The following is a 24,776-nucleotide window of genomic DNA, read 5'->3' as shown; positions in this document are numbered from 1 at the left end:
CAGACTGGCTTTGTTAAAGAACATATTCCTTCCATTAATAATTGGAATTTCTTTGATATTCTTAACATTACCCATAAATCATCTAACAGTTTCACAGCTTTAGTCTCAGATGCAGAAAAAGCATCTGATCATGTACAATGGGGATATTTATTTTTAAGCTTTAAAATGGGACAGATTTACTTATCAATTCAGTTAGTTGATTTAACTGTTATATTCAGATCCTAAAACCTCCATCTTTATTAATGGTCACATTTCCCCTTCCTTTTCATTGTTCAGGGAAAACTGTCCATTATACCCAATTTTATTTATTCTGACTTTAAAACTATTTCTTGAATTAATTAGACAAAATAATATCATCTTTGCAGGCAGTGATTTATAAAATAATAGAGATTACATTAGCTGCATATGCAAATATTTAAATTTGCTGAGAAGCCTTAATGTTGGTCTTCATAATCTCTTTCAAATTATTACACTATTCCCTTCTGTCTATGGGTAAAAATTACGCATTGATATAACGGAATTGCTACCTCTCAATCCATACTGTCTTGAGCTTGATTTGGTTGGCTTTGACATGAAATGGTGCCCTTCTAGTTTTAAATATCTAGGGATGCATATTGCAACTACAATTAAAGAGACAGATTAATTAGATTCTTTATATATGTGCATATAGATTAAATTATTTTGTCAGCTCCTGGTCTGCATTGTTTCTTTTTTGGTTGGGTATTTAAAATGTTTTTAATTAAGCTGTACTTTTTACCCATACTAACCCTTCCTCCTTTTCCTTTTTCGTTGTTTACAACAATTGACTCTTGCCAAACCTTTTCTGGAACAAAAACAGATCTTGAATTCTTGATTTGTGCAAAGCAAACTCAAACAATTCAAGGATAGTAGCAGTGTAAATTCCCCCAATTTAAGTGTTATCATACTGCTTTTATCCTCTAACAATCAAAGCCATGGTTCCTTCTGGATGATTATATTAATTCTCCAATGGGGTCTGTCAAAGCGAGAGTGTTTGCAGCTCCTATTCCTATTAAAGATATATTCTCCTTAAACTGCAAAACTAAAATACTACAACCAATATGCATTAATACAACATTTGCAAGCCTTTTTATTCCCTCATATACAAAACTGATATGGATTTATTTCACAATGTTCATGGCATAATAAACTAATCAAGATTATTGGTAGCGTTGATAGATTCCTAGTGCCTCGTTGCAAGACCTCCCCAAAATAAAGTACCCCATACATATCCTCAGAAAGCTATTTCACTTCTTGGAACTTTACCAAAAGATCATCATCGCCAATTCTCCAGAGCTCTCCAAACTAGAATACTGCAATTCTTTCAATACGCGTCTGCCTTTAGAAAATCTATAATCGCTCCAAATTATCCAAAATAAAACAGCAAGCTCCAGCTCTAAAAATACTCAACTCGTTATCCATCCAATCTAAAATAGAACTCACAGTCCTAAACATTACCCACAAAACCATCCACTCTTCTAGCTCCTTATACCTTCAATATTTCCTTACGCTTACCATCCAATGCAGGTACCTACTACATCCAATAGGACTAAACTAATACCTCTCAAATTTAAGCAAACACAGAGGAAATCACTCTCTTCAATTGCCCCTCTTTATATAACAAACTACCAGACTACATCTCAGAAGAACCCAAATTCAACACCATAAAAAGCTGCCTCCAGTCCCTTCTTCATTCAGGCTGCCTTCTGTCCCATCTTCATTCAGACTCCCTCTTTTTCAACTATGTAAGCACTTAGATGCCCCTTCCTGTTCCCCCACCTCCCACCTTTGTTAACCACTCCTCCTCTCTCTCCTTCTATCTCGCTTTTATCACAATAGCACTTACCTGATATGCAATTTCAGTCCCCAAAGCACTTTTACCTCTGTATTAAACTGATCTTACTTTCATTCAAACCGTACTCTCCCTTATTCGCTCCACTCCCTGCTGCAAGGAAGGCATGGTATCAAACAGTAAGACAGACACAAGTGATAACAGTTCAAGGGTGTTTATTGAACTTCAATGGGGTTTGAAAAATGCCTATCTAATACTAAATGTAAAGATGGGAGCAAGCTATGGCCATCAAATCATAGTAATGCAGTCCTAGTGGTGTCTTATCAAAATAAAAGGGCCTATACTAATAACCCTATTGCCAATCCTTACTTCAAAATACAAACAGTGTGGGAAACAATGTTATGCAAAAGAAAGGTGTTTAAGAAATTATATGTCAGAATATTCAAGCTGTTGGCTTCCCCACCCCATGTTTTCAGCACAGGACAAGGTGGCACACTGGAGCTTAGCACAGTCTCTGGCTTCTCTAGCATGAGGATGCAGTTCAAAACTTTAACATCAGGGCCTTATGTGCCAAAGTCTCTTTGTCATTCAAAGTCTCTTATTTCAGAGGGCCTGATGCAACACGACAAACATCAAAGATCCTTTCTTCTCAGGATTTCACATGTTTAAACTCTCAGGTGATTTTCTGATCACCCCGGGTCCCCCTCTGCCGGGCGCAGACCTCTTTAACACAAAATCTTCAATTGGTCTCCTCCTGCCGGGCTCGGACCGAATTCACATACTTTTCCAAACTTTCTGTATTGCATCAAAATCAAAGACATTCAACTATACGCAGGATTTAGCTTGACCTGTCCGAGGACCACTTCGATTCACATTTATTAATTTAGTTTTCTTTCAATTAGTCTTCCTCCGCCACGCTCGGACCAAACTTATCTACGGTTAATACTTCCCAGCTGGATACCTTACAGAGACCTTTGATTGAGCACCCACGCGGTGCCGGACCACTCCGTCAAAGGTATTTTAGCTTACTTTAAAGTTCAATCACTCATCAGCAGTTTACCTTCACTGGCATCTCTAATCACACACGTTTTAACAATGTTCATTCCATTGCTTGCCATACGATGTTGCTGCTTGCAACCTTGGCTTCAACACTGACCAGTCTTGTATCGGTCTCCCCAACTCGCTAGCTGTGTTGACTTCACAGATGCTGCTTTGTTCTTGCAGCAAAGGACGGTACCAGAGTGGATGGTTATTCTCCCCGCCTTGAATGTTGATATGGGAGGGTCCCGGGTATCTCCGAGATACAATGCAGGATTTCTCAGCCTGGTTTCCTGGTCTTACGCTTTCCATTCTCAAGGTGTCTGGAAAGTATGGTTACTTGTCGAAAAGGTCAAGGGAATTCGCCTCCGGTTTTGTTATAGGGAAGGGGATACCGGGTCTCACCATCCGGTGTCCCAGTCCCACTCCCCGAAGACCCCTCACCCAGGTGATCCTCCCGCACTGGTCCACCACCAGGAACTGGATCCAAAAGCGATGACCCTATCCTGACCACATGGATGACAGATCCACACGGACAAGTGGGTGAGACACCTTCTGGTTTCTCACACTGCCCACCTGCTCCCCACCTGCCTTCCCCTCTATGTCTCCTTTGCAAATCTGGAGTATACTCTCTTGTGCCTTGAAAGGTTTCGCTTACTAACCCTCATTAAATGTCAACAGTATGTATATGCTTTTACATCCTGGCTGTGACCAGATGACTTCAGTGCCCTGGAGCACTCATGTCATCTGGCACATGTATATAATAACTTGCTGCTTCTATATAATAAAATGCAGATCATAATAGATCATGTTTTTTGAATCTATCTTCATATATAAAATCCTCTATGTTCTATTCCATCCTCAATTCTAACAGATTTTCGAAGTATGTATGGTGTTCTTTCGAATACATTGGAGTTAGATTTGGAATAGAGGTAAAAGGGCCTCTACTTCATCTAGTTTGAACCAAACCTCCTTCTCCCTTCTTAGAGCCTTCTAAATCTCTTCCAAATCTTTCAAAGCTAAACTTATTAACAACGATAATTGTTGTTCCTATCCTGATCAGGTTGGATCCTTTAAACATATGTTTTATGAATGCAAACACGTTTGTCTGGAGTCAAATTTGGAAAATGTTACAGTGCATTTTTAAGTTCTACAATCCTCTCTCATTTGCAAATATCTTTTTGATAGCATGGTTATTGGAACATTTGTTCGAAAATGTGTCTTTTTGCCCTTTTTGATTTGATATACAATCATTACCACTAGTTGGAAACACATGCAAAATATTACAATTAGGGAGTGGTGTAATGGTATTTGTAATATACGCATATTAGAAAAATGCCTTCCAACAACCCAAACTTATTATTGAAACATAACATCGAATGGAATGCCTTTGTCGCCTTCCTATCTCATTCCCCATCATTGAAATGTGACTACTAAAGTCAATTTGTATGTTTAGGGCAATTTTGTTCCATTTCCGAGCTCATTTAATTTACAGTATATAATTTAGTAGTTTGGGATGCAATATGATATTTAATCTGCGCTCTTCCTCTATGCTTCCTCTCACCCAATCTGTGTGTTTTGTGTTGTACTTTTGTGCCTTATTAAATTGATGCAATCAGTTTACGTGTTTATAATTCATCTTACAAATCGTATATTACTTGTTTATTTCTCTTATTATTGTCCTCCATGCTATGGTTAGGATTTAGTTCAGAATTGTGCTAATTCTGTTTCTATTTTATCTTTTACTGATATTTAATGCATTGTTATCTAGTGTGAATAGTTCCTCTACTTATTTTATTTTATAATTAGAGAACTCATTTTTTTCTGGTTCAAATGAGGTTTGCTATATCTTCAATTATATTTAATTTCCATACATTGTAAATATATGGCATATGCTTACAACAAATCTCTTTTGGTCAACTGTTTGAGGTGACTAGGTATTGCTTTGATGCCATGAATAGTAACACAATAAAAAGTTGAAACTTAAATAAACAAATCCCAATATTTAGCATTTTCCCACAAATACCCAAGTGCTTCAGTTAGAATAGTACATTAATGAATAAAATAGGTGGAGAGTGTTTTCTGCAGGCATTTCCAAGCTGTCAATATTGGAATATCTCTATATATATTTATAAACGTGTGTTTGTATGTTCGGGGTTGTCTCCGGCCGAATAACAGTTGGTGGGCTGAAATGTTGGCCCAAGGTCAGCACACCAGTCTGGGGTGTAGTGGCGATAGTGACATTTGACCAACCCCACACATTCTCTCTGCACAGGGCGTGGTCCGGCCCTGTGCTATTAGTATAGGCGACTGTGCAAGATTGCTGATTTTGCAAATGTTGGATCCAGCCTCACTACAGTTGGTGGGCTGAAATTTTGGCCCGAGGTCGGCATACCAGTCTGGGATGTACTGGCCATATTGAAATTGGACCAACACCCCCCCATTTGTCCAGCACAGCGGTGCAGTTGGGTGCTATCAGTATATGCGATTTCGGGAGATTGACGATTTTGCGATTTTCAGAAATAGGAAGTTATGACACAATAGAACATACACAAGGCCATAGCAGACCCAACGTGCATGTCAGCTACAGATCTGTGCAACGCCGGGTGGTTCTGTTAGTATGTATATATGTGGCAAAGTACACCCTATTGTACATTATAAGTATATTGTTAGTCACAGAGGTGTTCCCTGACTAAATAGCGGAACAAATCTGAAGGCCAAGTTCCTTTAAAAGGTCACAGAACACTGAGGTGACTTGCAATATATGTTTATGTATGGTAGAGGGTATTTTATTCCTTATAACACATGGCCGCACACTGTCATCCTCTTTAGTACCTGGCCTCTTTCTTAATCTAAGAGATCGTCCAATTTGTGTTACATATAATCAATGGAGAATTGTTCTGAATGAAAAAATACCTAATATGCAGCTTCTAATGTGCTGCAGAAAAACAGCTTAAGTTGTTTAATAAAATGCATCTAAAAACGTGTTTTGCTTTAAAATTAGTAATATTGCTCAGATAGTTTCTTGCTTTAGTCTGTTGAACTCTAGCAGTGCACAAAATAAACATACTACCATAAACAGTCCATTCTTAATTAATGTCTGTAAAGTTTCACAGAAAGCCCTTTTACAAGAAAGGAATTTCAAAAGTTTGTCACAGTGTTAAGTGCTGCAGTGACCGCCGGAATACTGCTCTGTGCTGGTTGAACTAGCAGCCATTATGACATCAGAACTGAAGTTTAATCATTGATTACAGTGCCGTAGTGATGGTATTTTCTAATTACAGGTCAGTAGTGATGTCACAACCAGCCCGTGGTAAGAGCATTCTTTACAGGCGTTTATAAGGTTATTGCAGGCCGCCATGTAGTATATGCAGATGTCAAGGGAATCACATTCCCAGACTGCAGAGAGGGTTATGTGATTGCACTCATGCTGTAGAATGATGAGTTTTCGGTCAAAGTTACAGTGCAGCCAAGTGTAAAAGGGTATATGGAAATGGAGTAGTACCAATTAGGCCAGAGTGTGTACTATTTCCAATACTGAAAATAGAGAAGACAGAATGCTGTATCAAGAAAACGTCAGCAACAAAACATTTCAAAACTCACAGTCGCTATCTTCTGAATGTCTTCATCTGATGCTCCCAAAGAGGCCATGCCTATTTCTTGAGAAAACTGTGCAAATTTTGGATCTGCAAGTAGGGGAACATGTCCGAGAAGTTCATGGCACGTGTCTCTGACAAAAACAAAAAACAAATATATATATGTATTTATTTATTTTAGCATTTATAGGAGCGCACTTAGCCAACAGGATTCTAGGCGCTATATACTTTGCATGGTTAACAGATATTACAAAAAAATCTTGCAATATTGACATCAATATTTTACATTTTTCAGGTCACTATGGATATCCACAGCTAAAACACGTGAAGTAACTACAGACAAAATAATGAAATCCCTCCTCACCCCCCTCAATTTCAAATAATACACCAACTCAGACCTCATTGAGAAAACTAGCATACATGAAACGTTTGACATGCTCCGGAGCCCCTAAACAATTTGCATACATGTGATTACAACGACTATGTGATCTCCACAAGCTTTGGTTGTGATACCGGAAATGCATTGGAGGGACAGGGCCTCTCTGTCCTTGTCCTGTAGTCCTTTTTCATGTGTGTTCTGCATTGTGTTCTGCCCAGGAATCCATGTGGGACTCCTGGCAGTGTAGCTCTTCCTGTTTTTGGTTTGGTGTACAGACCCATGGGATACCCTTATGGCACCCATGGGTGGGGGTGCAACCCTGTGCCCCTAGTGTATGTTTTTGGGCACCTGTGTGTGGCCCACAGAGCAGGGTATGGGCTGGTGGCAGATGCATGCTGAATTTGACAGGTGCCCCGAGTATCCTCCATTTTGGAATACCCAGGCCCAGGCCCTGCCATTGGAATCAATGGATTCCTGATAGGAAACAAGATGGCCACTGTGGCCTCTTGCTTTCTATTGCCTGTTACCTTGTTTTCCCAAAGTCCTTGGAAGCCCTGACTCTGTCCCTTCCCCCTGACTGGCTGTTTGGTGGAAATTCCATATATGGTGTTGTTGAGAAGTCCAGGCCAGACTGGCTGGAGCCTTCCCAGTGACTATATGTTGTGGGTACACCCTGTGGGTGGGACCTGGGTGAATGGAGTGTGTGACCAATATGCACTTCTTGTTGTGGATGTCTGCTTTCTGGCATGAGAGACAAAGACTGAGACAGCCCTGCCCAAAACTGGCATGAATGCAGTGTGTAGTGTTGAATGGCTGGGTACTTGTCCCAATCCACATTCCTTGTTGTGAGTGTCTGAGAGTGAGGAGTATGGCCTGAATGCACTGTATGCCTGATTGGCTGACTGACTGCCTGAATGCCCTTCTGTATGATTGGCTGCTGAGTGTGACCCAGCAGTGTGGATGAGAGACAGAATAGTATATCTGGGGACCTCTCACCACTGGAAATTGTTCAGAAGCTGAGTTGACACTTGAAGAGTAACTGGAACTGCTTATCCTCGACGCCCAGCTGAAAGAAGAAGAACTGCTGCTGCATTTGCTTTGACCCGATCCGAAAGCTGTTGAGTTTGTCGAGGACTGATCCGAGTAGAGGACCTGGTTAGGTGCCCTCTTCCCGTGCTCGGAGGGACTATCGAGCACCGCTAACCTTCGCCAAACTCCCTGGAAGTCAGACCCTCGAAAGGCTGCCGATCAGAGACAGGGACCGCTGAGGAGAACGAAGTGAAGCACCCGGACATCGACGCAGTCGAAGTCCATTGCCGTCGACCAGGGTTCGGAGTATCGCCGTAACCACTGGAAGCCTGTCGAAGCTGTGTTGCCCAGAAGAGGGGACCGCTTGACGCCATGCCCCAGACGACCGGAGCCGCCCGCTCCTTTGCCTAAGACTGGTGAATCAAAGGACTCCCTTGTGCGGACCGTCAAATTGCTTTATCCTGCCGGAGAAAGTCGAGGACGCCGACGCGCCCGAGGAGAATCTGCCGGTGGGTTTCTCGCCACCAAAAGACCACAAAGACTTTGACGAGTTGACGCCCTTTTTGGGCCACAGTTCTTCAGAAACTCTTTGCGGTCCTGAACTATCAATCCCAGAGGTGCTCCGCACACCTCATCCTCGTAGGACGTCACCGACAAGCGCTGCCTGGATCGAGGCTGTGGTCACGGCACCCTCGAACTTTTCATCGACGCTGTCGATGCCAAGTTCACCTTCTTCAACACCTCTCAATGATCCATGGCTCCTGCTTTAAAGGGAGTCACTCAAGAAGGATCCATCGACGCCTCCTCAAAGAGCTCTGCTCTACCAGGTACATTGGGGGGTAGAAACATTTTAGAAGGAAATAAGACTTATAGGACAATATATGGACTGGGCTTGTATTATATCTTTATTTTACAGGTTGCCCAGGTGGGGGGATCTCCACACAGACTGTGTCTAGTGGTAGGGTCCAGTATTCTGCCAATTGTTCTAACCAACTGCTTTCCTCCTATGTCTGTTGTTGATTGCCTTTATTAAGTGATCTGTGTGACATTTGACCAGAGTATAGTTGATGCACTTTAATGAGATCTGATAATAATTGTGGTGCCACTTTAGAATGGTATATATTTACCATTGTTGATTTTCTGAGCACAAAGTGAGTTATTGTGATAGTGTACATAACCTTGAATATTAATTATATAAAGACTGTGTTTTAACTAATACAGTGTGTGGACATTCCTTTGTGGGGGCTTGGGGACTAAACTGTACTTAAGAACCAGCCTGCATCACCTCCTGAGAAGCTAGACCTTGATTGCTCGTCCATTGCTACTGTAATAGAACATCTTGGCTGGGGTCCTTTGTGCCTCTCTTCTACCATATAGAGATCAGAAGTACAGACCCCCCCTCCAGTCTTTATATTGGTCACACCCAGACACCCCAATAATAACTATAAAAGATAGTACGATGGTGCTTCTTGGACTGGCAAATGAAGTAACTCACATGGGATGCCCTTTACTTAGATGGGTCTTCCTATATGGCTTTGCCCCACCGGAATCCTCCATACAGAAAGAGTCGTGTTTTGGTTGTATTCTACCTCAATATGGAGGCATACCTAATCCACCCCCAAACACCAGAAGAAATCTGTTTTGAAAAAAATAATGGGGGACAAATGTCAAGCAGCATTACCATAACGAATGGTAATGTTTCCTTTATCCTATACATCTGCCTTCCTAGTAAGACCAGTGGAGACCTCTGTGTTAGGGCGATAGGGTGCTGACACCCTTGATTTGGGTGAAGAGATGCACATTTAGATTAACATTCTAATGTGTGTTTACAATGTTAATCTAAACATTCATCAACTCTCACACAGGCAGCAGAGTTGACCCGAATACTTAGTTTGCCTGGGGGACTGTGCTGCCTGCTTTTGACCAGGGCGGTGTCCCCCACTATGTATTTCTGTGCAAAAGATGATGACCATAATAATGAGAGACCAGTAGGGTGTAGGAAGTCTGGCGCTGCCACCTTGCATTATTCCACAAAGCGTATGCGTGTGGCAGCAGCACACTGACTGACAGGTGAGGAGTCCTCTCCTGCCAGTCAGCATTCTCAGAGGAGATGAAGGGGGGCATCTGGCTTTACATTTCATTTCTGGGGGCAGTATGCTGAGGTGCAAGCAGGTCAGTCAAGTGCTTATACAGGTGTATCTACAGTATGTTTGTGAGTTTTTATGTATGTATGCATGCATGCATGCAAGGGGATGTCTGAATGCTCTATTGCTACGCAGTTGAATAAGAGAACATGGGCCTCATCACAACCTCAGCAGTAAGCCTTAAAAGTGGCTTTAATGGATTTTCGGCTGCAAATACTGACTTGCCGGATCATGAGCCAGTGCAAATACTGCCGACTGTATAACAGCCTGTGCTATTACAGCCAGCGCTATTACAGCTGGCGGAATCTCCGCCGATACAAAGAAGCGCAATTACCACAACCCGGCAATATTGACGCCGAAATACAGCCCTAATACCACCAAAAACAGGGTGCAATTACCTCCAGCCTCCAGGTGGAGATAAATACATACAGGTGGCACGAATGAAGCCACAGGTGAACCCAATCCACTCAAGAGGGCTACATTAGGCACACAACTTCCCCAAACACAGTTCCCAACACCGTGCTGCCAGTTCATATTGCGAGATGGGACATGCAGCTGCTCATGCTGCGCCTGGAAGTGCAGAGGCAGGACAACCAGCACAGAACACAGAGTGCAGAGAGGAGGAGGAGAGGCCAAGCATGGTGTGGACCAATACCCAGGGCCAGGCCCTCACCCTGGACCCTCACTGACAGTCAGTAGGTCACCCTGTACTGCCTCAACAGGCAAACCATAAAGTAGCTGCTCACCACAATCCAGGGAGACATAGAGGGCAGGATCAACATCAGGTCAGCTGTGCCCCACTACTAAAGCTAATGTCCGTCCTGAAATTCCTAGTAACTGGCACATTCCAGCACTCTGTGGCCATGCTGCACAGCATAGCAACGCAAACAATTTGTGCAGTGTTAGTCGAGGTGCTGGAAGCCTTCCTGCGGCATGTCTCACACTACATCTCATTGCTCACCACCCAAGCACAGGTGCACACCATAAAGGCACAGTTCCATGCTGTTGCACAAATGACAAATGTCATTACAGCCTTGGACTGTACCCATGGCCCACGAAGAGGTGTACCGCAACAGGAAGCACTACCACTCACTGAATGTGCAGGTGGCCTGAGATCCCAACCTGTACATCACCCACTGTTGTGCCTGCTACCTTGGTTCCACACATGATACCATGGTCCTATGGAACAGTACACTGCCTGGATACATGGAGATGCACAGAGGACAATGGACGTGGATAGCGGGTGAGTAAAAGTGTCAGCGCACAGGCGCTGCAGTGCATCTGACCACATGCAGGGTGCATGTGCACAACTGCACAATGCATGCCATAACAAGTCAATGTACAAGTCGAACCTGCCCACCTCCCGTACCAATGTCACAGTACAGCCCATAGAACATGTACATGTTGGACATACCTGAATGGATGCGCTGATGCACACAAACAGTAGTGACTACCAACACACACATGAATACAGTTACCACAATGCATAATCAATGTCACACAAAGTGTCATATCACATCCCACAACAATAACCCTGCCAGTACCACAGCCAAGTACCATGGAACACTCAGCCATCAATGCAGACCAGCCGCCCCCAGAAGCCTATGGAGGGCCGATAGTTAATCCATCAGGCTACATGCACAAGAACAATATACTGGCACAAGACAGCCACCATGTCAGCTTGACACGGCAACAGCAGACACATGATGATACATCAACTGCAAGGGAACAGGGTGCATGTGGAGAAAATACGATGCATGAGGCGAGTGATACAACATGCACAAGCATAGAATAAGACACATGCCACGCAATGTAGCCCCAAATGCATTCACATGATGCACTTTGCATATATGCCACGAAAGGCCACCCAAACACAATACACTGTGACTCATGGCTCTGCCTCTCTCCATGGAGGTGATTCCGGATACCCGCAGCTGCCCTGGCTCATGACATCTGTGCAGGATCCACAGACACCACAGGAGTTGGCCTACAATCACGCTCACAGCAGGACCCGTGTCTATATAGAGCATACTTTTGGCCGCCTGAAGGCCTGTTTCTGCTGCCTGGACCGGTAAGGAGGTGCCCTAATGTATAAACCAGAAAACGTGAGGAAAATATTTGCCTTCAGAGTAATGTCCCTATACTCCCTGATGTGGACATGCCAGCCTCGGAGGATGAGGGCAGAGTGCCTGTGACAGAGGCGACTGCACGCATTGCCAGAGATGATGTCAGGGATGGACGAGAGGCTCGCCAGAAACTGATGGACAATTGACATTCGTACGGCACATACCATGCACCACTGTGTCCCAGACACATTCATGAATAAACACAATGACATGAGTAATGTTCTTGCATTGATGAAGTTTAACTATGTTTTATTTTTGTTGTACACAAACCATCCCCCCTCCTACACCACCAACACCACCCCAAAATACTTTCGCTCCTCCCCCACCACCAACACACTTTCACCCTCCCCCAGCCCCAACACCACCACAAACCACTATCCCCTCTCCCCCCAAAACCACCCCAACACACTATCCCCCCTTCCCTCAAACCCAACACCACCCCAACACGTCCACTGTGGGTAACAAGTGGGACACTGTCACTTGCGTGGCCTCTTCTCCCTCAGGGCTGCCCCAAGTGACGTTGGGCTCAGATTGAGTTCAGACCAGCACCTTGGTGTGCTGGGCAATGATCCCTCAGCGTGTGTGGCAGAGCTGGCAGATATGTACCCTGGCCCCCAGATGTGCTGCAGAGTCAGTTCAATACTCTGCTGCATGGACTCCGCAAATGCAGAGATACCCTCTGTCAGCTCCCTGACACACTGGCCATACACTGTCAGTTCACCAGTTGTTGCAGCCGACTGTACCCAGTTGTTCTCCATGGATCGGAAGATCCTGCGGGCGGCTCCCTGCATACAGCCACATATGGCCTGAAGGTGGAAGGAGTGAGTGTTGACAATGGCCTCCATCTCAAGTTGCCGCCTCTCTGTGTCAGTCACCATCTGAAGGATGGAGTGACTCAGTGTTGGGTGGGTAATGGGTTGGGGGCTCAATCACGAGTCAGGACTGTATCATGAAGAGCCATATGAGGGGGTGTCCATTTCACCCTTGGGTGTCTGGGTCCGCTGACAGTTATGTATGCTGTCAGGGCTGTGTGGTCATAGATCATCTTGTGGCTGTTTGCTGGCTTCCTCTTGGGTGCCACTGACACTCCTGCCAGCACGTGTGTCCTCAGTCACAGCTACTGCAGCTGGTTGTGTGAGTGCACTTGGTGTGGAGGTGCTCCAGGTGGGACGTGGGGTTGGCACAGGGCCTGCGCTGCCACCAGCAGGCTTGGTCTTGCTGGGGCCAGGTGTGGCATGCTGGGACTTGCGTTTCAGCGTCACATGTGTCTGGCCATCCGCAGTGGTAGTGGACAATGAAGGACAGGAGGCACCAGTCACTGATGAGCCTTCCGCCTCTTCCTCCTCAGCCTGTTGGGGACAAATGATATTCTGTCAGGTATGGTACGTTCACGTGGGTTGGCATGTGTTAGGAAACATTTCACTTATTGCTAATTTACCTCTATACATTTCTCAGGGCTCAGTGGACTACCTCAGGAATGAGGTTGGTGGAGGTACAATTCAGCCTCTTCCCAGAAAGTTACAAGCAGTACAAGACTGGTCTACACCACAACCCAAACCCAAGTGAGGGTTTTCCTGGGCCTCACTGGGTATTACAGGAACTTCATAGCAGATTATGATACCATAGATGCCCCCCTGACTGCCCTCACTACTACAAAGAAACCCCAGAAGGTAACTTGGTGTGATGAGAAAGGTAGCGAACTTCCTATTAGATTCATCAGTCACCAGCTTAAGGACAGAGAGCTCAGACAGTCTACTGTAGAAAAATAATGTGTTTCTATTGTGTCGGCCCTTTGGAAAATGAGGCCCTATTTCTATGGGACCCATTTCAATGTGCAGACTGACCATATGCCCTTAAAGTGGCTGAAGAACATGAAGGGTGAGAATCCTAAATGGCTCAGTTGGTCCATTAGCCTTCAAGGCTTTGACTTCACTACTGAGCATAGGACAGGTCTCCAACATAGAAATGCTGAACGATTGTCCATAATGTTTAAACGGCCTGCACATTACACTCATCAAGGGGTAGATTAGGGTCCCTTTCTATAGTCTGGGAGGGGAGAGTGTTAGGGGAAAATGTTACTTACTGCTAATTTACCTCTATGTTTGTGGACCCCCTCAAACAGTTTGCTTTTGTTGCATCCTCCTGTCCTGATGTTTGCCAACGGAGCACAGCCTCCAGCTGCACTCCACTGGGCTTTCACTCATCATTTTGGGGAAACTGACATGTCCTTCAGACTGTCAGTCTTGAGAAACGTTGTTTCTCTTAGTCTTTCAACTTTGTTGCCGCTTTTGGCAACTTTATTTTATTGTGCAAAGTACATTACTGTAACATGCAATGGGGTCCTTGCGTTTTTGGGCCCTAGTCATCCGCTAAGGATTTTCTGGTAACTGGGCAATGTGCCTAGGAGTAGACCGGTGGCAGCAGAAGCTTTTCATATATTTTTACAATATTTTACCGAGCCATACCAAGCTTACCGCATTTGGCTCATGACTGTGGCTAGTGTAAGTCATGGCCGTGCCACAAGGTTTTTTATCTTCTCCTTTGGCTATTTGGTCCGTTGGCCTTCCCCCTGGTCTTTGTGACTCTGGGAGTCCAAATTTGGGCATGCAGTTGCCCGTGAAAGCAGTTGCTTTTTGCAGGCTACTGCAGGTCACGTGTTTAGGTACCCAGGAAATGGGGTATGGACTGTCTGATCCCAATCCACATGACTGGTGCCAGGATGTCTTGTGTGCACAAGGACATGCGAGCCATAGTGATCCCTGATTGGGCCACTGCTGGCATGCATGAGGGCAGATCTCTTCATTGGCCATCTGGTTACGAGCACCCCTTGGACTTGTGGATATGAGGAGGGGTCCTGAATGCAGACTCAGAGTTCAGTAACAGGTCTGAATCAACCTGTACACAGAGCTAAGTATGCAGAAGAGCTGAGCAGACCCAAGGACTATCCAGAACCGCACAGAATAAGGTTGGCAACTTGAGCCCGCTGTAGTTCCGGTATAGCCCTGCTTTGCGCTGGTTCTCTGAAAACCTTTAAGGGTGCTTCAACCCCTTGGAGTGGTGTGACCAATCACTCCCAATGTCTCCTTGTTGCCCTGCAAAAGAGCCTACTCAGAAGTGTCTCTGGGCCCTCCAATGGACTGAGCAGCTTGGAACTTGGTATCTGAGTAGGAGGGTTGTCTTATTGAGTTTTGCCTTGAACTTTGGGGAAATCCTAGCTTGAACTGCAAAGCATCTTCTTGCCAAATTTTGTCATCCCAACTGCTTTGGTATCCACGGGGATGTCACTCAGCCTGTTCTGACCTCTTACGACCTCGAACCATTCCCTGGAGGCTACTCGACTGGAGACTGGGCCTGAAACACAGGATTGGTAGAGTTTAACTCCCTATTGTCTCAGTGTGCTTGAACCCCTTCTTCCCCGGGGTGCAACCCTTCCCTTTGATCCACAGCTCACCTTGTTTTCTTGGATAGTGTGCTCTGCGTCCTGCTTTCAGCGCAGGGGCGCGTTGATTGATGCGGGCTCGTTGCTGCCTAGTTACTTCACTGGCAAGAGTCCGACAGGTAAGTATAATGAGTCTTTTGAACAGTTCTCTAACTTTGTTCCTTTCCTTCCTTAGATGATGGCCGGCGTCCGGGGATGGCGGCGTGCTGCTGAGATGAGTAGCGCAGAAGGTGAGTGAGAGCGCGATGCGCGATGCACCCCTTTCGTATTAGTATTGAACTGAGTTATTTTTCTGTGACTTTTAGGTGCTGCGACGTTTTCAGCGTGGCTGCCACTTATGAAGAACAAATGCGGAGAGTAAGCGCGGTATGCGGTGCCTCTAAATGTTTCCACGCTAACCTGGAGTGTCTTTTCCCTCTTGCAGATGGATGAGAAGTTCCGGAGACAGAGTTCCCCCAGAGCGGCTGGGATTCAGGTAAGCGTTTGAAGCTCGTACAGTCTTTAAAAATAAGCGAAGATTTGCTGAATGCTTACTAATGCCTTTTTTCTGTTCTTTTCCCTTTTCCTTAGGAAGCGGCATGCCGGGATGGGAATGACACCGCTGAAGATGCCCGCAGAACAGAAGGAGCGATGAATGATGGGCAGAAGCACCGCAAGGTAAGGCTGTTCCTAACGGTGTTCTTGTTCTTGCAGGAGCTGAGCACAGAAGAAAGATGCAGGCCTACTGGAGACCGATCCGAACACGGTGAGTGTCATGCTGCAGGTGCAGAAAACGCAAAGCATGTTTCTCAGCCTGGGTGTGGCTTAAATAGTATCTGGGTATCCCAGGTGTCTCTGGGCTGAACCACACCCAAAAGACTAGACTGTACATGCAGTTCTGGGAACCGAAATATGTGGGGGCATCCATCTTGTCCCCATCAATGCACTACAAGTCCAATCCCCAATGTTATCCTATGGGAGTGAGTGAGTGTGGTGCCACAAGCGCCAAGTCTGACTCCAAGTGGCTCTTTGGAGGGATGGAGAGGCCCTTGCGGGCCATGTAGGTGACCGTGGCCTGGCTCCAGCCTGACATCTTGGAGGGCTGGGGACATGAGGGGAAGGAATCATGACACCATGAGAGAGAAGGGTGCATCAGACTGTGAGAGTTGGGTGCCCCTGTGTCACTATGCAACAGTGACGGTAGCTGCTGGTAACTTTCCAGCTTTTCTTAAAGTGTCCTGAGACCAGCTGCATCAGTGCTTTCTTTGTCCTGCAATCGAGACAAGACATACAGCTCCTGTTGTAAACCAGACCCGCATCTGTACTTGCAGCTCCTGTACATTTTGAAGGTAGACCAAGGGTGGTAAATCATACTACATGCGACCTTCTTTAGATCTGCCATGTTTGGACCCAGCGTGAGCTAAGGGTGGTGAGTAATCAAACCACTTGGCGGTGGCCCCTAGTTCATCCATTGCATTTTTACGCACATCCCTTGTGGACCTTGCCTTGGCTAGCCTCTGCTTCCTAAAGCCCTCTGAAAGTTGGGAATAGCTTTGTTCTCTGCAGCAGATCCTCCCCTTTCTCTCTGAACCTGTTTTCCACACTTGAGGATCCTCTCTCTAACTTTGCCACCACCTTCAATATTGTACTTTGTGTCTTTACGCACGACCAAGTGCTTTTACACGGACATCTAACACTGAGCACAAGGCTTCAATCTTCGTACGGCTGGACTTATAAAGTTAGGGTTATCCATCTCTGAAGTCTGTCAATGTGATAAAGTTTGCCTGCCCTTTTCCCTTACAGGTTTTGGTGGAATTCCGCAATTTACCGCATTGACCAATATATTTTACATAGTGTCTGTTTGAGTGGTGATATTACTGTGTTTTCCATTATTCACAAAGACCTCAGATCACCCTCACTCCTCCTGCAGCTTAGCCCTGACTGCTTTCCAAGCTACCATAAATTGGTCTGGCTATCTTCCCAGTAGTGTTCCCTGTTTCACTAAACAATGGTGGCCCACTAGAGCTGAATTTCGAAATCCATTCTAACAGCATGCAAGTCACACATGCTATTGATCTGAGTGACACCCCACCCATATGGCCAGGTGTGCATGGTTGATCAGGGGCCTTTGCATGTGCCCACAGCATTGTGGGAATGATTGTGAATATGTGCCTGTGACCCATGGCCAGGTGGCCTTCAGCCCCTGTGCGGTCGGCAGGCTGTCTGGGTATAACATGCATGCATGGGGAACTGCAGGGTCACGCATATTGTGGCATGCTCTGATGGTAATGTCTGGCATGTGATGGCATACAGGCACAGCCGTTGTTTTTGCAGCACATGGGATAGTCGTATGTGTTCATGCCACCACAACCCCTCCCCTGACAATGCACGCCTTGAGGGAGTTGGTCTACTGGCTTTGTCTATGACATTGCAATGGCTCAATGTGACGCTGCTGTGCAGCCAGCAGCGGTGCTCTGTCTTGTTTTGTTTTTGGCTTGCTGCACCCATGTAGGTGCAGGGAGTCAAACACTGTCATGGGGCTCATCTACCATGCCAGCATGGGGCTCGTCTGCCATGCCAGCATGGGGCTGGCCAACTGGGCCTGCAACATGTTAGTGTGACTACTGCGCGGTGTCAAAGATACTCACACGATACACTCCTGCTGGCACGGAAAGTGCCAGAAGCTGAGAGGGGTGCAGTGCACTTGAATTGGCCACTTACAACACCACAACTGCTCCTGGGTGCACGTGGTGCCCTCCCCCAGGCAGCTGTGGAGGGGGGCTGATGTGGCACCCCATCAGTTCATGCTGATTGCCCGGGCCAGCCTCTTGGGCCTGCTGGCATGTGTCCCTGTCCATTACAGCATTTTATGCTAGGCTAACATTTATGAATGGTCATTTGCTGTGTAAATTGGGGGGTGGGTGACTCATCCCCTGCCTCCTGGCTGCTGGCACCCACCTCAGCTCTGCTGAATCCCTGTATACCCTCCATGTCAAGGATACTGCTGCAATTCTCCTCCCATGGTGTGAGGGCAAGGGGTTTGGTGGTTTTTCCTCCTGTTGCCTTGACCTCCTGCCGGTGTTGGGAGATGAGTCCCCGCACCCTGACACTTAGGCCATTACATCTTTTGTGGCAGTCTTCTGTGTCATGGGGGACACTGCCTGCCACAGTTACCTTCTGGCTTATTACCAGCCAGATGGTGGTTTTATGCAGGCCTGACCTTTTGCACCTCCTGCTCCCATTTAACTTGTCAAAGTGGCCAGCCACCTCATCTGTGAGGACTATTAACTCACTAAATTTCAGCTTCCGAAGCTTGTTTTCAGGCAACTTCCCTCGGGTCCGCTCTTGTGACATCTTCCCAGTGCCTTTTAGGGTGGGATGTCTGCAGAAAAGGGGGGATTCAGGGTGGATTTTGTTTTTAAAGATGGCCTCTGCCATGCTTCCCGTTGCAGCGATTACGCTATTTCCGCTGGCGCTATTAGCGCTGATGGAGGTCCAGCGGTAGCGCTATTTGCAGAGGAGTTTCAGTGGAGTGCCTTGTTTTGGCGCTAATTCTGCCAGATGGAATTAGCATTACCGCCAAAGTGGTGCACGCCTTCATGCCAGGTTGTGATGTGGCACTAGTTGCGCCGCAGGTCCCAGCGGTAGTGTTAATTCGGCTCGGCTGAATTTTCACAGGGATACCGCCAGACTCCTGATGAGGCCCCATATGCTGTATGACTACATGGGTGACTGAGAGAGTGTATGTTTCATGTATGCATGTGAATAAGAGCATGAGTTCTGTATGAATATATGTGCTTGCGTGTTTTAAAGGCCAGGGAATGGACCTCTAAATGTGGTCAAAGCCATGTTACTTGCTGTTCACTCATGCTCCGACACTGTTGATTGCAGTGTCATACTCTCTATGCTTCTTTATCTTCAGCCCCCCAGATATCCATGCATAACATATACTGGGAAACACGTCATCACCCCCTTCCGATCCAGTGTGTTGCTGTTGGGGGTGGACCAGGTGTCTCCCTGTGATGTGCTGAGATGTTGCGGTGGTTCATTTTAATAAAAGACAGCCGTTCAACACATAACTTGGAGAGGTGTCCTTGTGTTGGAATGGTCCAATTCAATCGTGTACACCAGCAGTAGCACCTCACTTGTTGACAGACTAGCAGTCTCTACAAATGGCTTCAGCGGAACACTCATCAGCAGCTGCCACTGAGTTGGTGGGCGCTATGCATGCTCCTTCCATTGCCAAACTGTAACCATCACTGTAGGTGCTTAAGCAAATTTAGAATAGAATTCCAGAACATTTGCAATGTCTAATGGCATTTCAGGCTGCAGAGCAACTGCAGTGTGTAAATGAATGGGAGCAAATCGTTTGTGCCGCACCAATTATGGCATCTTGAGCCCAGCAATAGCTGATGCAATAAGTGACAATAGGATTGAGACGAGGTGCACAGTATTATACATCCTCAGTGAAGCAAGAGTATTCGACCAATTGTCATCTGGTGGTTGTGCTCTTTGATCTGGGCAACAGGTATGCATTGAAATAAAGTGGAAAGAGGGTGGGCCGAATGGGCCTTGCGTGAGATATTGTTACTCTTTAATTGCGAGTTACCCAGTGTAACCAGTTGGCTCTGACCTGTGAGCAAACTGGTAAGCCAGTGAAGAGATACTCAAGGCAAACCTAACCACTCACAAAGGTTAGAGAGAGGTATCTGATGATCAACAGTGTCATATGTCACAGAGATTCAGTAAGATTAAGACTGCTGGTTGGTGGCCATACAATCCTCATCAATGTATGTCTATTATATGGTGATGAAAGCCTAGAGATGTGTCTTGGTGCACGGACTGTAAAGTAGTGGACACACCAAAGAGTGAACACGTCACTGTGTGAAGAGGAACATTTTCAACCCTTTGCAAAACTTGTAATATCTCTCAGCATAGACTGAATTACAGTATTCTATCAAACCGATGGTGGGGCTTTAGTAGTAACACATCTGGGAATCGATTGCTTGTCTTGACTGTGCTCTGTCTATATGCAGGGGGAGTTGTGGTTACACTAAGAACATAGCTTGGTAGCGATCACTGATCATACTATAAGATCGGTTGCAGTACTGTTGTTATGTGGGATGTGGTGTGTTCCTTCTGAGGGTAGTAGGGACCATAGCCTAGGTATGAGCAAGGGATTTGTGTTTGTTTCTGAATGCGTGGTGTATGTGTCTTCTGCTGTGAATGAGGTCTGGATGTGCCTATTATCAATGAACGTAGGGATTCCTCCACCCTGATTCACATTGGGCCATCCCATTAGTTGAAGGGTGGACTCATGAATCACCATCATTTCTTGCTTGAGCGAGATAATGCATTAGGCATATTAGGAGATTTAGAGATTGGTTTATAACAGCTGGACAGAGCTCTTTTTAATAAAAATCAATGTTAACCCTCTTTGTATTTCTATTTTTAGTATCTATGTCCAGCCCCTTGCTACCCATATCCATTCTCACGGCTGCCAATTTGATTCACACACAGATGAAACACAGCTAATCCTCTGAGTGGATCAGAATCCTAAAGAGCCAGCAGCTCGTCTGAATGCCTGTTTGGCCATCATAGGGGACTGGATGAATATGAATTGTCTCAAGTTAATTTGGTTATAAGACCGTGGTTCTGGTTGTTAGTCCACCTGCTGTGCATTTTCTATGGACCTTTGATTTTTGGTCACCTAATTTAGATACTTTCACCACTCAGGCTAAAACTGCAACCTCTGTATAACCTGATTTACAGTTGGGTGCCAGGTGCAGTGCTGGCTTTTATATACTTAAAACCTTGAAAAACCTTGAAAAAGGTGATACCTTTTTTACTGTACTCACTTAGGGGGTCGATGGGGACCTCCGCGGTCTTAGGTCTTCTTGACTATTGTAACGCCACTTTATTGGTCCAGCCTAAATATCACATCAAGAGACTGTAAGTCCTTCAAAACTCTGCAGCTCAGGTTAGCTGTTGGATTGCCGAGATATGCACATATCTCTCCTGTTTTATCTCAGCTTCACTGGCTCCCGGTTGAAAGCAGAACTAATTTCAAGGCTCTCTGTTTGACACATTGGGCCTTGCATAAACAAGGGGCTTTCTACCTTCAGGAGAAGATTGCTCCTTATTCACCAGCTAGAACCCATTGGTCGGCAAATACTGGCTTCCTTGTGGTGACTAGGTTTAAAAAGAAATCTGTGGCTGGCACTGCCTTTTCTATCGCCGCACCATTCCTGTGGAACTCTCTCCTGGTAGCACTGAGGTTGACAGAGGACCATGTCCAGTTCCAGAAATGTTTGAAGACCTTTCTTTTTTCTAGGTAATTCTTGCCAGATCTTTCCTGCCTCCTTGATTGTTTGCCTCCTTAGCGCCAAGATACCTTCGGGTCACATCACACTATACAAAACCAAATAACATACCCGTGGGTGATGAACTCAAAATGGTCAGAAACCTGTTACAGAAAAAGTATTCCCCCTCAGACTCCAACAGGCTTTTATGTATTTGTGGCAGACACGTCTTTATGGGAGGGCAAAAGTGGCACTTGCCCAGGCCCTGACCTGGGCCCACAAGCCTGCCTGATCTAAAGGATATGTTATGGCATGCTGCTGACGCTTAACCTATTTCCTGTCTGTTGCTGACAAGTACATTCTGCTCTGATTAATGAATCCTGTAATCCTTTACTAGTTTGTGCATTCACTACGGCACAACTATAGTAGCATTCTCACATTTCTGTGGGGATCATATTGATCATGTACAATAGCTAAAGCTGAAATGCATACTGATAAACTCTTGATAAATAAGTGTTGTGATGGTTCAGAAGCTAGCTCAGTATGTTAAGCATTAATTGCAGAGATTTGCGTTCATATGCAACAATGCAAAACCAAATTCCAGCAAGGCTGAATCAGTCTTTCCTATGTCTGAAGTTGATGAACCTGCATATATATGTACTTAGTTTGGTAGAATAACAAGTGCTATTATCAGGAATGTACCTGCACCAGATAGAGGTTGCTATAAAAGCAAACATAGCAACAGTATGGTGAAGGACTAGAAATCGGTTTCCTCGGACTGGTTGTTTGTTTGTTTGTTTTATTATTTACATTGCGCACCAGACCCGAGGGTATTAGGGCGCGAAGGCATAAAGAGGGTTGTTAAATTTATGTTACATTGGTACACAGGATAAGAAACAGCTTTGTTGTAAAACCTAAGCAGCCATCCCTTCTGATGAGCATACAATGTTAATTTGGAGATGTAATTAGGTAACCAAATTCAAGACTGTGGAACCAAGGCGTTCATTCTCGTATGCTGGATTTGCCAGTGGACGATACAGTGATCTTATATCACTGACAGAAGTGTGATGTCTTCTGTGAAAAGGTTTGCCTTCTCACATACTGGTGCATTGTTTAGCCCATTACCTGATCTTTCTTTTTATATAGGCCATTTGAGTGGAAGGGGCTCTGGACAGAAGAAAGCAGACCAGATATCGCAGCTCTCTGGTAATCATGTTTTAAGGTCTGCTCATTTGGCACAAAACGGTTTGCTTTTATGTACAATTCAAAGGTTTATCTGCACATTTATAAATAACAATTCAACAAGTCTGTGTTTTGTGCATATTAAAAGCTTAAAAATACAAAAGAGAAACCCAGATACAATATTTGAAGATCAAATCAATTAGAATTCTGGTACTTACATACATACTTCCCTTGATGTTGGAGAGGATGAAGCTACATAACATGATTCTATACCATCTTGTTTTTAAAAATTGTCATGTTGGGTTGGAAAGTATTCTTCCAATGTGACAGAAAAATAACAAGCAGTGAATACATTTTTATTTTTTGCCCTATCCTTAATGTCTATCAATTCAAATGGTTTCCAAATCGGGCATAGTGCTTTTATAACAATTCCTTAGAGGTTCACATAATTTTATACTTCAAATTCGGTTTCTTTGCGACACATAGCCAGTAAGTGTGTCAAGTAGCAGCTTTCTGGAAAACTGTGGATTTCATATGGTAATGTGGTACAAGGCATTAGTTTGCACACTACACTAATGCTTTGCATTATTAGATACGAAATCTTGTTTCTTACAGAGGTTTTCATAATATGGTCCATAAACTTCCCTTTGCCCTATTTTTTGTTTTTTTCTGTACCAATCCTCTTGCGTAATTTGACACTTTTAAAATTGCAAAGATGTTTTTCTTTGTGCTAGCACAGCATTGGAATTATGCTGTTAAACATTTAACAAGCCTTTGGCCCTTATTCACAAAGCGTTTTCCAATGGGGATTTGCTATTATAAAACGCTTTGGGGGAATTAGGCCCTTTGTTAAATTATATTTTGACAACACTGTTTTAGTGTTATCTTGCTCATAGGTGATTTAAATGTTAACCTTGAACAGTGTTACTCCAACACATATTTGTACTGCAAATCTTTTTTGCATCTTTGTCTTGCATAAATGACTCGAGCATATATACACTGTTAATTCAGGAACTCTGGTTTGAAATCCATATCTCTAGGTTAAAACATCAATGCCATAAAACCATGCCTAAAACGCTGTGACATCTTTTAATACTGGAGCTGTGTAGTGAATGTAATATTGCAGTCCTAATCTTCTTTCACTTAAAATGTAGATTTCCAAAAGCCCTGGAAAATAGGCCTGGGAAGACTGCTACAAAAGCAAATAACACAAACATCTAGGGCCTCATTACAATCTTGGCGGAATGGGTTAACGGGTGCCGCTAATGGATGCGGACCCGTTAAACCCATTCCGCCTGATTACGAGGTCCCCTCGCGGGACCCGGTAAGGACACCTGGTAAAACCAGGCGTCGTTACCGGGTCCCGTGAGGGGACCAGCGAGCTAACAACGTGCCAGTTATAATCGGCCCGTTGTTAGCTCCCTGCACACATTCCCATTGAGCCCTATGGGGGCTCGAATGGGAATGAGGAAGTGCCGGGCCAGGGTTCCCTGAGGGAGGAGTTACCGGGCCCTCCAAACTCGGAATGGCCCGGTAATTCCCCATTCAGGGAACCCGGACCCGGTTTTGGAGGCAGCCATACGCCAATAGCGGCATAGCTGTAATGAGGCCCCTAGTGTTCCAGGGGCAACGTGCTCACTTTGGAAGCAAGACGATGCAGAGCAACACAGATTCGATCCCGGGATCTGTGCTTAGAAACCTGTAGGTATTAAGCGCAGTATAAATAACCAATTACAATTACACAATTATGAA

General features: G+C 45.1%; 1 protein-coding gene across 1 annotated transcript in view; it reads right to left on the bottom strand.

Moving 5' to 3' along the window:
* The window catches only part of TPH2 (tryptophan hydroxylase 2), a 745,039-nt gene that overhangs the window by 153,962 nt on the left and 566,301 nt on the right, over positions 1–24,776 (bottom strand). The window contains exon 8 of the mRNA XM_069627755.1: positions 6,452–6,578. Within this exon, the coding sequence (XP_069483856.1) occupies positions 6,452–6,578 (127 nt within the window). The remainder of the gene's footprint in view (positions 1–6,451; positions 6,579–24,776) is intronic.

The sequence above is a fragment of the Ambystoma mexicanum genome, chromosome 12 (genome assembly GCF_040938575.1).
Source record: "Ambystoma mexicanum isolate Mex_15411 chromosome 12, UKY_AmexF1_1, whole genome shotgun sequence".
In the NCBI taxonomy this organism is placed as follows: Eukaryota; Metazoa; Chordata; class Amphibia; order Caudata; family Ambystomatidae; genus Ambystoma; species Ambystoma mexicanum.
The sequence above is the reverse complement of the archived record's forward strand: the minus strand, read 5'-3'. Positions and strand labels throughout refer to the sequence as shown.